This window comes from Falco biarmicus, chromosome 9 (assembly GCF_023638135.1).
Source record: "Falco biarmicus isolate bFalBia1 chromosome 9, bFalBia1.pri, whole genome shotgun sequence".
Taxonomy (NCBI): Eukaryota; Metazoa; Chordata; class Aves; order Falconiformes; family Falconidae; genus Falco; species Falco biarmicus.
The window spans coordinates 42,837,761-42,853,491 of NC_079296.1; the positions used below are offsets into that span (position 1 = coordinate 42,837,761).

General features: G+C 37.2%; 1 protein-coding gene across 5 annotated transcripts in view; it reads right to left on the reverse strand.

Moving 5' to 3' along the window:
- Nucleotides 1-747: 747 nt before the first annotated feature.
- The window catches only part of WAPL (WAPL cohesin release factor), a 159,920-nt gene continuing 144,936 nt past the window's right edge, over nt 748-15,731 (reverse strand). For all 5 annotated transcript variants that reach the window (XM_056350716.1, XM_056350719.1, XM_056350715.1 and 2 more), the window contains 10 exons: nt 12,990-13,101; nt 11,898-11,995; nt 10,248-10,324; nt 8,839-9,014; nt 8,407-8,522; nt 7,553-7,711; nt 6,058-6,265; nt 4,768-4,856; nt 3,589-3,684; nt 748-3,205 (listed from right to left, as the gene is read on the reverse strand). In XM_056350716.1, the coding sequence (XP_056206691.1) occupies nt 3,140-3,205; nt 3,589-3,684; nt 4,768-4,856; nt 6,058-6,265; nt 7,553-7,711; nt 8,407-8,522; nt 8,839-9,014; nt 10,248-10,324; nt 11,898-11,995; nt 12,990-13,101 (1,197 nt within the window). In that variant the 3' untranslated portion in view covers nt 748-3,139. The remainder of the gene's footprint in view (nt 3,206-3,588; nt 3,685-4,767; nt 4,857-6,057; nt 6,266-7,552; nt 7,712-8,406; nt 8,523-8,838; nt 9,015-10,247; nt 10,325-11,897; nt 11,996-12,989; nt 13,102-15,731) is intronic.

The following is a 15,731-nucleotide window of genomic DNA, read 5'->3' on the forward strand; positions in this document are numbered from 1 at the left end:
GTTTTGTGGAACACATTTGCTTACATAAAGCTGTATTTGCCTCCTACAGTGGCACATACTAGTAACATACTGCTCCATATTTCAAGCTTCAGTAACATCCCTTTAGAGCACAGAAATAAAGCTACATTACACTGATGCTTGTTGAAGTGGCACCGAGATGACACATCACATTTAACTCGCTTTACAGCTTATGAATTATTGCGTATTGTACCTGCATCTAGTTGTATCACTTAAGAAAAAAAAATCCATTGGGGAAAAAAAAAAATCCACCCTGCAATTAAAGCATCATTTGTATTAACAAACAGTGCAACGCTCACAGTAATTTTCTCAGTTTTTGCTGAAGAAAGAAGCCAGTAACATCCCCCAAGACATGAAAAGTATCACCATAAGGAAGCATGTTTTTGTTAATCTAACTACAGCTCTTTAGAGTGGTTACATGCCCCTTCAGCTGAAAGATCAACAGCAACTTGTGTGGAGTACTCCAAAATGCATCAAGAGATTGAGCACATCATCTCCAGAAAACTCCAAGGCTTTGTTGGTTTGACTGACCACACAACCTCAGGTCCAGGCACTGAATTTTGTGGAACGCTACCATCAAGATGCTCCTCTATTGCTTTTTTTTTTTTTTTTTATTCTCTCCCCCCCCCCCCCCCTTTTTTTTCCTCCTTCCCCTTTAACAATTTACCTGACACTGCCTTTCTGCAATCACTCAGAGGAGTGTTCTATTGCATGTTAAAAGACAAGATATGTATTGAAAGTAGCAATTTTATTTGAGTTAAAATTATTTACAAAAACCCAAAGACATACTTCATGAAACTGGTACAAACTATTTTTCCTGCCGTTGGCTTTTGCTCCAAAGATCACAGCTGAGAAATACTGTATAAAATAAAAATAGGATTGGATTCAGAAAAGTACTCTACTGTTCTAATTTCCAATTGAGAGTATTTACACAAATATTTACAATGGAAAAAAGTTACTTTAAAACTTTAATTTGCAAGTTGGCCTCAAGTACCCTTTAACGCAGAGTTATTTGAGGGTCTAACACACAAAAATGCACTGCAGTTCACAGGGTGATTTCTCCCCCCACCCTCAAAAAAAAAAAAAAAAATCTGCATTTGTCAGTGCTTGACAATTAGTTACATTTAAAAAAAACTGTTAAACACTGAGGTAAAGCAATTCCCAAACAATTACCAGTGTAACAAAGAAAGGTAGTTGTCCCTGCTTTCCCCCATCATCACATCTGTATTTTATTTTTTCTTGCCATCTCTCCACAGAAAACTACATAATCAAATCAAAATTTTATAGTAAGTGAAAATCTCTAAAAATCAGAAAACTAGAAGGGCAAAATATTCAGTGATTTCCTCCTATCATTTACATACAGCTTCTCTCTCTCTCAATAATGATTTTTTTTTTAAACAAAGGGGAATACAACCTCAAAAACTTTTCTGAGTTACACTGATACACTAAGTTTTAGAAGGTGATGAGAGAAAACGCAAAAACGTATGACCAACATAGGATTTTTGCCGCTAATCAGTTACTTCCTTACAGAATTCCCAACAATCTGCATTATCAAAAATAGGAAGACATAGAAGGCAGCCACTGTATGTAAAAAATTTACAGCTGGCACTGATACAAAAGCACGAGTTCTTAACTTTATACATGGAGATAACACAAGATCTAAAAGCAGGTTAGATTTCCTGTTATTTCCCCCTCATTATACATAGAACTAATATTTTTATGGCTTCAAGTTTTACAAATTCAATGGAATAACATGATGCAACTACCTATACAGGTATTTAAAAATGTCAATGAAGCAGATCTCAGAACAGTCTGCAAATATTCAAGACCACCTTAATAAAAATAATTACCAATTCTGTTGGTCTGAATAATGAGTGCAAGAAAAAAACTGTTTAAAAAGTCATGTATTTTCTGGGATTCTTTGTTCCACTTAAGTCTTCAAACACAATGCTTTGCTGTGAACTAGACCTCAGACTGAACAAAATCTTAGCTATATCAGCAATTTAAGGCTTTGTGTTGTATGCATTTAAACTTTGTCATACTACAGAAGAATGAAATAGAAAGATTATGTCAGCTGGAAACATTAATCCCCATTGGTGTTTTAGCTTCTTTAAAATTCTTCCCCCTAAAACATCCAAATTCTTTGTATTGAGTATTATAAAATACATCTTGAGTGCTTCCTTGAAACAAATCAAAACAGCATTTCAAAGTTTTTGCTTATTAGAAGTGTAAACTACCCTGGGATTGAATATTTTTTTTTAAAATATTTTTTTCTTTCTTTCTTTAAACAGGGCACACCTTTTTACAGTTACTATTTTTTTTTTTTAATGGATAACATACCCTCAAATGGCTTTGTGTGTTTATGGGTTTGCATGCTTCTTGGAACTACCAAGTGTTATGGTCTATCAGTTTACAGTACATGGGCCATGATAGTTTTAGAACTGAGAAATAGTTCAGCAACCTAATTTCAATCAAAACAGTATAAAAAATAAACTATCCAATCCTCGCCTCTTTGGATTCCAACAGATTTTAAATATAGACAGTAGTTAAAATCACAAAAGTATTTAAAAATTTATATTTTATGATTTTGGAATAATCTAGTAATAAAAAAGCAAGAGCAAATTAAACTCAAATAGGAGCGGTGCTGCTGTCCAGAACTTCTTTATTAGAACATTTGTTTGATACCTCAGTAGCTAAGCTGCCTTTGCACCTGGCTGGCATGAAACAGTGGCTCAACAGTAAACAGCAGTTGCACTATCAGCAGCAAGTTTTTCCCCTTGAAACTTGTCACGAACAAAGCAAGAAAAAAAAAAAAAGATAGGGAGGGTAAACCCTGCCAAAAAATATTTAAATACTGCACTGCATCATAAACAGCATGGTTTCTTTATTTACTTTCCTCAGAACCTTTTTCCCCTCATTTTTGATAGTTGCAGATTGATGTAGTAACTGTCTTTTAGAAAATGCTGAACGCATGGTTAAGAGACCAGGTAGCCTTAAAAATCCGAACACGAATGACACAGATGAATGCTCTTGGTATATCCTTCAAGGACTTCTTTCATGACTTCTTCTTTTGTCTAAGGGTAGCTCCAGCATTAGAGTGCCTGCAGCGGAAGTTAAGTATCTAGCAGTGTTCCAAGTATTCAATCACCCTAGAGATAGATTTCTGGCCTGTTGTTCCAACAGCACACTGGAAAATGTAACAGAAAACAGAAGTAACAAACAAGCATTTGTAATACCTCTTTAAAGTACTCGAGAACTATGCTCATTTCCAAATTTTAGTATTTAGAATTGTGTGTCAGTAAAAGCAATTAGGTTCAGGCAGAGGATTCAAAAGTATTTTCCTGACCAGTCACAACCAAATGAAATGAAAGTAGCTTCATTCCCCATTTACTACCAAAGCAATGACAGACAAATCGGTTTTCAGTATTTAAAAAACAGAAAACCATCCTGTGCTCTTCTAAAGACACAAACTGAAAAATATTAAGTGCTTCTAAAGATGTATGGACTATTAACAGAAAACACAATTACAAAAATATTGACGTACATCAATTTAAAACATGTATTACTTACAGTAAGATTCATAAAACTGAGAAATTTTTTGAGCATTTCAGTCATTATCGAGAAGTCCCCTTCAGGTAAGTACTCCCTCACAGTAGTCACGTTGATCTAAGAAATAAAACAATCCATTTTAATTTGGGAAATATTTTTCCAATACAGAACTGTATTACTCTGCATGTGAAATGCAATAAGACAAGTATATTCACATCATTATTAAGATGGCTTTCGCTGTCATCTCTATGATTTAAGTCTCTCAAACAACACTCATATGTTTACGGTGTTTCTAGGAAACAACAATTGCTAAACTCTTTTTTTGGGGTTGGTTTTGGTTTGGGGTTTTTTGGGTTGGGGATTCCCATTAAAGGTGATCACAGCCATCAAACCTCTCCAGAACCTAGAGGATTATCAAGAACAAAAACCACCACCAGATCACTCCCCTGACACGTAGAGAATCTCCCTTTATAATTGTTAAGGGTTGAGAATTATTGAACTTATTGTCAGTATCACTCCAAGCACTGAAATTGTATGGAAGCTAATCAGTCAAAAGGTACAGAACAGCACGTGAAAGACCATTCCTGCCATCATGATGAATTTAGACAAGCATGAAGGCAGGTCTGAACCTCATTTTCATTCGAGTATATATTTGACCGAAAAGTTTATGAAGTTCTTGGCCATTAGAGTTCCACATTTTTAGTTCTATTATGTATTTCCAACCTGAGGCAATCATCTTCAACTCACATGGACATACGCGACTTCATGTAATTTCAATGGAGGTAAAAATAAAGCAGACTGATAAAAATGAATGAACAAGTCTGATGTTAACTTGCTTGTTGAAACTACCGAAAAAGAAAGCAAGTTTTAATTATAGAATAGGTGAGCCATTTTTTTTCCTTTGCCTTTCCAAAGCAAGTTCATTTGTTGGCTAAGACTAAGAGTGGAAGGGAGAGAGAGGCAGAAGAGGTTAAATATTCAATTCCAACTGGTTTCGATAAACATACTGATGTTCAGAAAATTTGTTTCAGACTGAATGCCTCTGGCAACTTTTCACAAAACTATATACATCAGTGTAGCTTCATCAACGTACCAGCTCACACTGAACCCTAATTCAGTAAACCTATTCAATACCGCGAATTATTACTTCACCAAAACTCATACTGGACTTCAGAGCAAGTTATTGACTTATTCCCTTACTGGACTCTCTTGGCAGAGACAGCCTAGAAGCAATGCTGTGTACGAGGCCACAATGCAGTCTTCCATGTGCTTCCCAGCATGCTGAAGAGCTGTAAAGAGAGACAACAGAGTGTATTGTATTCTCCAAGCAGCTGGTATCTTTTACTGCTTCAAATACAATCTTTCATTATCACTTCTCAGAATTCTTTCCTCTGAAACAAAATGAGCTTTTGGGCTGAGACCTCAGAGGCAAGAATCAGACAAACTCTGTCTACCTCAGCAGTACATTCTTGAACAGAAACATGGTGTTCACTCACCGTCAACCCGTTATGTTACACAGTATTTTATTAATAACCATTATAGTGTGCAAACTCTATGCTTAACACTCCAAAATACAAACACAAATGTTTCATGTGATGCCACAAGCCAGTAAGACTTCCACCCAAAGTTATATCGAGGATAACATATACAGTCCCATTTGCTAAAGACTCAGCATTTTTGGGCAAACCACAAACAGCTGCAGCCACCACGACGGAGCTACAAAAAGGACAAAGGATATAAAGCAAGGTTGGAGAAAATCATATACCGCACCTACTATTAGAAGACCATAACGCTATTAGAAGTAATACACTGCCCCTACTATTAGGAGATTAAACCAAGAAGGACTGATGTTTCAGACATGATACATTTTCCAGAGACAAACTACGGTAACTCAGCTTACAGGTACTTAAATTCCTGCAACAAGCTACTGAAGATGCAGCACATAAAGGCTTTACATAGGTACCTGAGATACCACCAAATGGAGGGAGAAGAACTCAGACAGAAAGAAGACGGGGACAGGAGAAGCGTACATGAAAATAAGGAGCGGAGGAAAAAACCAAATCCCTAAAAGCAGCATGAAACAAGAACAGGTCATGATACCCTGGGGAAAAAAAACCCCACTAAATTAAGCCAGGTAACTTTCAAGGACTGTTTCAGAAGAATAAGGTAAAGCCCTAAAAGCCATCGCTCCAGAATATTTCTTACACAGAACCTCTAAAAAGGTGTGGGGTTTTTTGTTTGTTTGTTTTTTAAGAAGGAACTGATCGAAGGTACATAAAGAAAATAAAAAGTAGCATAACTCTTCTTCCACTTCTCATGCTTCAGCTCTGAACTGCTCCTACTTACGATCTGTAACAGTTTCACCTGGGGAACACACTGAGGAAATCTCAGCCCAAGAGACTGCACGTCGGTAGGAAGCAGAAGGTGGGAACTTATGCAGTCACAAGAGCTCTTTGCTTTTTCTGAGCTCGTCACAACCAGACAACATACCTTTATTAAGATCAAGTTCTTCATCATCTTCTTCTTTCTTATCTTTCTCTTCAGTACTATCTGGCTTTTCTGTGGAGACCCACTGTATCTCCCCACTTGTCTCTTGCCATTCCCCACTCTTATCGTGCTGAGCAGTAGGAGCTTCTTTAATCAATTCGTCTGTCTGGCTCTCCGCCAGCTGTGCCGCTCGCTCACACTCAAGAAATAGCTAATGGGGAAAATTTCAGGGGAATTTCTATTAGAAATTAAATCCTAAACACATTGAATTACTACTTGCAAGTTTATTTCCTCTTCACAATTCACCGCTTAAGACAGTTAGTCGTCAATACTTTTCTTAATAGCCTTTTTTTTTTTCTTTTTCCAAGGAAAATATAATTTATCCCGACACCAACGCTGTGCTCTACAGAAGAGCCTCCCTCCCTCCCTCCCGCCCTTGCTGGCACTGAACTAGCAGGCTCCTCGTGGGCATCGTAGATGTTTCATCGTTTTCTTTGAGACGCAGTTGGAAGACTAAAAGTTGCCATATTTCCCTGCCCACTTTTGTTCTCTACTAATCCTTATTTTCTTTTCCTACTAGCTATCCTCTTTGCTCCCTTAGCTTTTCCCTTAGTATGTAAAAAGCAGAAAAGTAAGAGTAATTTAAAATTACTTATCAAGATGCTGCTTCAGTCACAATCTCATACTGTACACTTACATCTTCTGAATTATTTCCCAAACCATACAACCACCACTTTTAAATATTGCTTCAGAGCTGAACGCATTACTTATTTTTATTGTTGATTTTTTTTTGTCCACTGCTGCACAGTTGTTTCACATAGTTAAATACAAGAACTGCTAAAAGTGTCCATAAAATTATCTCAATTGTAATAAAAAAGACTGTATTTCCTTTAAATTCTTTTATTTTAGTTTGCTGGTAGAACACATTCACCAGAATTATTGGTGAATTTCTTTTTTTATTTTTTAAGTTGGTCAATACAACATTTAATAATGCTGTTTCACAACCATAATCATTACATCCATATTTTATTGCTCTTATAAAGCATGATACTTTTTTTTTTCTCTAATTTAATGTTACAAACTCCCAAAAATATGGTACTTAGAAAAAAAAAACTATGGAAGCAAAGTATTTAAGACAGGAGCAGCTCACAGTTTTTACAGCTGGTTTAAAACAAAACTAGAAGTAAACCATTTAGGAACGAGAAAACTAGAAGTAAACTCTATAGGAACAAGAAAGCTTTATGGAGCATGAGAGCAGCCTTTGGGTGCCTGTAATAATGATGCCACTGTTTTTTACCAGGAAAGCTGTTTCTGTAATGGGCAGTACTGAACAAGTCAAAATTGTGAGCAGCACCACTCTTCTCCCGCTATGCTGAATTATTCAAAATACTAAACAGAAAAAAATTACGTCAAATCTTCATTGCAGAGTTCTGCCTTTCCCCCTTGACAGCCCGATAATGAGAAATGGTAACTGTTACAGGAAAAACACATTTCTTACCTGCACTAAAGCCTGAACAGCATCAATCTGTCCAGTTATCTTTAGGCTATCATCTTCTCCCGTACAGAATGAGTCAAAAGAACATGATGTTTCCATATTGACAAGACAGTGCCTATTCCGAGCACTGTATTCTACTAGATTGATCAACAGACCCAATCCCTGCAAGAATTGGAGAGTCCGACAGGATTACACATATTGAAAAAGGATAATTTTGCAAAAACCAGCTATCCAGATAAATGTCGCCTTTAAGCCTTATCTTTCTGAGGACACATAACTAGCAGCACACCTTTATGAAACAGTTTGATAGAAGGATCAGGATTTAAAGGAATAGGAGGCAAAACTGAGATCCCTCTATAATAGAACTTGTATGCAGGAATCCTGTTTTTACAAGTCTTAACACGAAAACATTTTAAAACATGTGATTTCAGTCATAGATTAGGGAGTCAGGTGTCCAACCTTCAGCTTATCATCTTAAAAGACCCGTCACGTGCACAATTTCAGTGTTGCTATTTAGGCCACACAGACCCTTTTTACATAAGCTGAGGTAAATTTGACAAAGCCCTTATCTCAAACAGTAACACCCAGTGTATTTCTACATTGAAAAGACATTTGAAAATTAGGTAATTCACAGACTTATTTAGCTAAATCTCTTTGTTCATCTAGCAGTGCACTTTTTCGCACCAAACAGGGAAAACGGAGCTCAAAGCCACCAAATCCTTACAGAAACTTTCTTTAAGCACCTCACCAAGTATATATAAGGTCAAGGAAAACTGTAGCGGCTGCTCCTTAATTTGGAACCAGAGTAGTTAAATGCGCCAGGGGGTGAAACTGATGTAAAAGATACAAGAGCTTACCAGCACCCGAATATCAAATCTCTGTTCTTGAGGTAGGAACTTTGGAACCTGAAGCACACAATTCATAGCTGTGCCTATCAGACCATCTTGTTCACCTGTTTTTGTACTACCCCATTCTGCAAACAAAAAGAGTTTAGAGGCTTACTTTTGAAAATACTCATTTTCATAATCATTAGCCGATTGATAAAAACCTTTTCGCCCTAAAGACAGACAGGGGTTGTTTCGCAAAAGCTTGCATCTTGGCACGTAATGCTTGCAAACACTCATCCAATTTGCGAAGACAAATTACCCGTTACTGTAAAGCAAGCGTCTACCGTACTTAACTACTTTATTACACTGTAGATAGAAAAATGATAATCAGCGTAAGGAAAGGGCGCACATAATTGTTTTACTTGATGCTGTAACACCGAACATGCAAATTTTTTGTTTTACCATTATCATTTGTCAGGTTGAGCAAGACACCGATGATGGCCCTCATACAGTCTTCCACGGCTTTACCCACATGGTTAGCTACATTCTGGTGAGGCAGAGGCTTATTGTCTGGTAAACAGATACTGTCTTCAGCACGGTTATATCTCTGAATTAACTCCTCGCAATGCTGCAGTGCTCTGCAGGGAGAAGATGCAGAACAAAATTACCTCCACAAAATACAGGACATTCCACCTTTATACTTGTTTCACCAGGAAAAAACCTCAATGCTCATGCAGAATTTTTCTGACACTTAGATGCCTAGTCAGTCGGGAGACATAATGAACTTATCAGCTATAGAATCTGTTATGAGCTCAACTGAAATTGTGAAAACAAAGGCCAGGAAAGCTTTGTGGCTTAGAGCTTTATCAGCTTGAGATTTCAAGAGCAAAAGTTCGTTTTTCTTTCCACAGTCTTACAGAAGATATCGCCTCACCATACAAGCCCAGCCTCTCATATCCTCTGACCATCAAGGCACAACATTATCCCGACAGTGTTACCTAACATTCTCTTGTTCTGTCCTCAGAGCTACTTCCATCCGTCCTCAGAGCTACTTCCACTCGGTAAGAAATAAACAAATGACACGTGACTTCCTAGCAGTAAAGTCTTAATCTTCTAACACTGCTGGACCACTGGCATGGTTCTACCGCATGTCATTAGTCTGATGTTAAACTGACAACACTCGTTTCAACTACCAACAACACAAAAAATGACAAAAATATATACTGGCCTAAATAGCATATGAACTGTGCTGCTTTTTGTCTGCTTGATTTGTTGTTTGTTTGGCTTTTTTATTTAAAGAAGTACCCAAAATATCTAACCTACAACCATGAAATTATGTTTCCAATGAGGCCCACAGAGCCAAATTTTCAGCTCCATTTGCTCTCTTATGAAGAGCAGTACAAGAGGGATACAATCTCTGCCAGTCAACTGAGACCTCACCCAGATTGATAAATGGGTTAGAGGTGTTTGTACAAGCATCTTTGCCAGGGAGAACAGCTAAGAACAGAATTTCACTATTTCAATTCTGTTACGCTCCATTTCAGTAAACACTTAAGCATAATGAAAAAACAATAAATAAACGTGGCTTCCCAACTGCCCTCTTCCGTGTTCATATTAACCAGGTACAGAAGGAGCTGAATCCACAGTTTGCAGCTTCTACAGAGCCAACAATAGCAGCGCTACGTATTGGTAGTACTCAGGCAGTTACACATACCCTCATGTAAATTAACTTCAGCATTACTTGATGCAAATTAACAGTGGAAACTGTGGGGGTTTTTCCCCCCTAGACTCTTCTAGTATAACAATTTATCTATTTTTTTTTCCCTATCATGTGCAGCACTCTGCAAAATTGTCTTTTTGTTATAACTTACTTAGCTGAGGAGACTATGAGTTGTGAGTCTTTGTACGCTATCAGATAGCTCTGATTTTCTGGATTATGCACAGTTACCTGAAAAGAGGAGGAGAAAGTAATATTAAATATGGGACTTCTTTTTCCTTGAAAGAGAAACATTCCCTCCCCCTACCACCCCGCTTCATTCAGTTGCACATTTCTTAGTTATTACCAGTGTAAACATTCACTGTCATTGTCCAGTATTTCCTTGGAGTTTTCACTTTGTAATTATTCACACAAAATTGTTGTACTGAAGATAAAACCATCTTCCATGATATAGTGAGTACAGAAACCACGTGGCAGAATGTTCTGCCACAGCAGAACCCTGACTATATCCTGGGACTATAGTGTCCCAGGTGTGTGTATGAGTGTATGTAAATACACACAAAAATATAACAGAACAAAATTTTAGGTGTTATTTTTAGAACTTGTTCTGAGAGCTTATTATGCATCCAACCATAAAAATCACATTTTTTCTTGATTCCCTTGACTGAAATTCAGAGTAAGTTTCCAGAAACAGCAGAAGTTCTTTTAAATTTTTGTGACTTGGTGTGTTGATTTTTGTCATCTCTACCAAGTTCCTTAAGGACCTCACTAAATCACAAACCACCCTTAGGCTCAGATTTGAATATTCTACCACTAAACAAGGCTCTTCTACTGCTGCTTGGCAAACATATCTATCAAATATAAATGCAGAAACTGGATCTGAACATTTTTCTCTCACTGTTCAGAAGGCACGTGCCATTAAAGTAGGCACCCTTGGATTAGTACTTCAGCAATTGTTCGTCTTTCTCAGGTTTTAGCTTACTTTACGCTATCTTTGAGTCTTTCTATTTTAGCAAAGAAACAAGTTAGCGCTGGAACTATTTGTCCTCTAACTTGGGTTTACGGTGTTCGCTGAGATTCATTGACCTGCACACTGAACCCCACCGCTGCTTCCTCAGGTGTGGAGATGTACTGCTGAAACATCACAACACTCTTCTGCTTGCTTACCGTATCACAACACAAAAAGAGTAACACTAGTAGCAAACACGAAACTTGGCAAAACAAGGCACTGTAGAGAAGCATATGCTCACAATTCCTGTCAATTTAGCTCTACACAAAACCACCATGTAATTCTGTTCAAATTTCTCATTTAAAAAAAAAGTATCATCTCGCACCTCATTATACGTGCTCAACTGATTACAGGACTAGTTTGACTTTCAGGGCAGTTTCCCCATTCAGCACTTAGATGATACTTGAAAGCAGCAATCCTTAAAATACACATCGAATTATTGCTTTTAAGAAAACGGTGCTTCTATAATGATTCGTTATTATTAGACACACACTGGAGAGTCAAACCCATGTCTTGAAAACAACATTCATAAACAGCAGGTTTTTGTAAGAACATGAGAAAAAGCATCACTTTGCATTTAGTTTTCTTACCAAAAAGAAACAGAATGGTAAAATAAAATTTCAAACAAACATTCCAGGACCAGTGATAAACATCAGAAAATCAGTATCCTCTATAAAGAAAATAATCAACATTACAGTGTAATTATGTAACAATACATTGAAAGAATGTAACATCGAAAAGGTCCACTTGAGAAAAAGCGGTTTTCAGAAATATGATGCATCTGCTTATACTCACACTTTCCAAGACCCGTAAACATCTTTCTGCACCCCATAGCGAAGCAACCAATTTCTCTTCATTTTCATCACTGCTTAGGTGATCCACACATTCTTTAACTAAACAGCAAAAAGAAGTTGTTTTCCACTATCAGTAAGAGATCTTCAAAAGCCAAGTGTATAAACTAGCTACTCAGACTTGCTGTCAACCTTGTTTTACGCTATACAAAACTAATATTAGGAAACAATTGTGAAGGACATGATCAGCATTCCCAAGTTTTTCATTTCTCCAAGTAAATTAAAAAAACCAAAACAAAACAACTGACCACAAACTTTCAATCTTGGCTTTACAAGTTTGCAATTGTCACCACAAATTACCTGTGTATTTTATTTTCTATTGACAATGAAGAGATTGTACAGCACACGACTGTTTCTTAACTGTAATGCACTGCTTTGTACAAGAGAAAAAAGATACAGCAAGTGCACTCTCCCCATACTTTACAAGTCTGAAACTGTACAATGCTTTCATCTCTTCAATCCTTCCTTTGTTCACCCCTTTGCTTACTTTAGACCAAGCTTTGTTCAGCTCAAGAACTCATTTTAGAAATATCCCTTCTGCTATCTGTGAGATGTCTTGGGTTTTTTTGGATGAACAAGTCTTTAAAAAATAAGGAAACAAAAAATCCTTTCTTGCTGAAGGGCTGACTTCCTCCAGGACATTTAGTCGAAAAAATCAGGCCTGAAAACACTTCTAGAAGACTGTAAAGGAGATTTTACTCCAGAATAAGCGTGCTATATTTGTGTGATGTACAGAGCTATGTAACACAGTAATCTGTATTCTGTCTAAGATTAAGCCATTTTTAATCTCACGTATTATATGCATCATTATACACATTCCGTTGAACCTTAAAACTACTTTCAATCCCACATGCAACAGATTACAGTCACTAATGTTTCTCAGTGACTCGATATCGAATTGCACTCTTTGTTTTTAATACTACTGAGAAAAAACGCGTATGTTTCCATTTTTAACCACAGAAAACATATAAGCAAAGCAAACATCTTGGGAAGATTACGGATTTTTCACATTGTTAAAGCAGCATCTCCAATATACCTTTATCTACAATATGATCGAGACCACCTAGAAGTCGCAGTTCTTCTTTAAACCAGTCCCCAGCTCGTTTTGAGGTGAGAGACAGTAATGTCTCCATTGCCAAATGCCCGGTCTGAAAGAGTTATGTTCCAGAATTAGTGATATCATCATAGGCAGCTGTAGCAAATCTACCAAATCATATAAATACATGTCATATAAAACCCATAAAAAGCAAAGTTGTAGGTTCTGAGTAGAAGAACCACCAGAGGGAGCACAGATTGAAAAATATGTGTAACAACAATATACTTTGTAATGATAAAAAGATACTCTGCATTTTCAACATTTCTTGATTTTATTAATAGCTTAGAAAACCTAAGCAGACTCCTTTCATCTGTTTCTCTTATTATCAAAAGAAACAATAAAGGAAGGAAACTGTCAAATAAGCCGGGCAGGAAAAACCACAAGCAAAGCCACAGTGAACACTGCTTCTCTGTCTCCTGGACACACTGGCTCTGCTGCTTGTAGAATACATTTAATTCTAACATAGGTATTTCGTGTTTCTAAATGTCAAACCCATAGAAGACAGCAATTAAACTATAACAATGTAGAAAATCTTACTACATTTACAGATATATTAAAAAAAAAAAAAAAAAGGAATGTATATCAAAACTCAACAACAGCCAAGTTAAGTTTACCCCCTGCAAATGGAAGCTGAAGGGATTTTAGGTGATTATCTTTGTTAATACCCTGCAATGTTTTTAACCAAAACTAACACCATTTATAAAGTCAAGACTGTAACTTGTTTTTCCAAAGGCCTCTAATAAGAGGCAAATCTTAATAATAAAACATATACTTACACATAAATTTACACCTACACAAAAGTGACCAGTATAGACCTCTGTAACACCTGGAAAATGCACAGGTAAATCTGAACTACTGTAAGCTTAATAATCTCATATATGGTGCATAGGTGCAACAACGAAAGCTCAGAGAAAAAGGCCTGAGATCTGATGAAAGCCAAGTGAATTTAACCACTTTCAAGTTATCTTCCTTCCCTGACAGGCTCGATATGTAATGCTTCAGGGAGGTCTGTGCTTATTCTCAGCTGTGCAGCACGTTCCAGGATACCAGTTCAAACCTGAGCACCTCCTGGGATTAACAGTACTCACCAGGCTTCAGTAAACATCCCATTGTCTCGGAAAACCATGTTATAAATTGTATCACACACACACACACACACACACCCCCCCCCCAATATCTTCAGCTGTTTTCCTGGTTTTCAAAATACTGACTTCCAAGGAGAAAAAGAAAGTTAGAAAAATAAACTTCTGGATGAAAAGTTACCACCCAAAGTCAGTCAGTTCTGTTTTTTAGGAGCAAGCTCTGTAGCAGGCTGTCACTGATGAGCATACAGTGAGTAACGGCATTTCTCCAACGTAAATGAAAATGTCCTTGGGTCATGAAAGTGTTGTGGGGGACAAGGGAACACAAGCAGCAGCAGCAAACCTACAACAGGTTGGTCATCCCTCCCTGACTCAGCATCATCTCAACTCCCCATCACTGAGGAAACAAAGACAAAGCTGCAATTACTCCTGCAACTGTTCCACCACCCGGGAAACTGCTAGCCGCCTTTAATTGCCAACAGACACTCATCGAGTCTGCCCACAGGGGGGAAACTAAACACACTTGGTTACAGAGCGTTCTCTTCTCATCACTGGGAGGTACAAGATCCAAAACCTCACAATTTCAAAAACTGTAAGCTAAAAACATAATGCTAAAGGAGATGAGCATATTTTAAGCAATGGATGGAGAACTCCCTTTCCGAAGCCAGCCAAATGAGAAAGTGTTTTGAGGGAGAAGGCGAGAGAACCTGAAGACAGCAGTCTGACAGATCCCTAGCTCTCTGTAGCTTTCCCATCCTCTTCAGATGATTCCTTTCAATTTTATAGATTGAGCTTGAAAATATTCTAACATGGATGTCTGAAATCATGTGTAACTGTAAGCCAGATTGATAGAAGCTGATTGAAAACTCTCCTTAGAGATCTGAATGGCTACAAAAGATTTAGTTAACTTCCTACCTTCACCATGAAAGCTCAAAGGCCATACAATATTTAAAATATGATGCTTAGTTCTCTGCTAAAGGGCAGTAACACTGCAGAAACACACTTCAAAAACACTCCCTGAGAATTATGCTAAATATTATAAAGCATAAATAATTCAGTATTTATACTACTGGGCTTAAGGATATAATTTTCAGGGTTGTTTTGGGTTTTTTTTTGTTTGATTTTTTGCTGTTGTTGTTGGCTCTTTTTTTGTTTTTTTCTTTTTAATAAAATTAATCAAACCTTGTAGCCCTTTTGCTTTTGAGAAAAGTAATCCATTCTATCCATTTTTTATGTCAATTACTATAAAATTTTAACACTAAAGGCTCAAAATGTGGGTCCCTTAAGCTTTCAGCCTTACACTGAGAATGAAAACCAGAATAACCTCTTTCATCAACTGAAAAGAGAAGTCACTTCTGAAGGTTTTCTTATGATGCAAGAGGGAGGAGCTAGCTGCAAGCGTGAGCTTCACAGGGCTATGCTGACAGGCCGGGCCATTTGCTAACGTGAAGGAGAAGATCCTCAGGTTTTATCTTCTCCTAAGACAGCAAAAAAACACCTGGAACAAATTCATTCCATGGAAAAGTCTTTTTCCGTTTCGGGATTTACATTTTAATGTTCACAGCAGTCTAGAAAACAAAACCCTTTGAATACCTGTTTC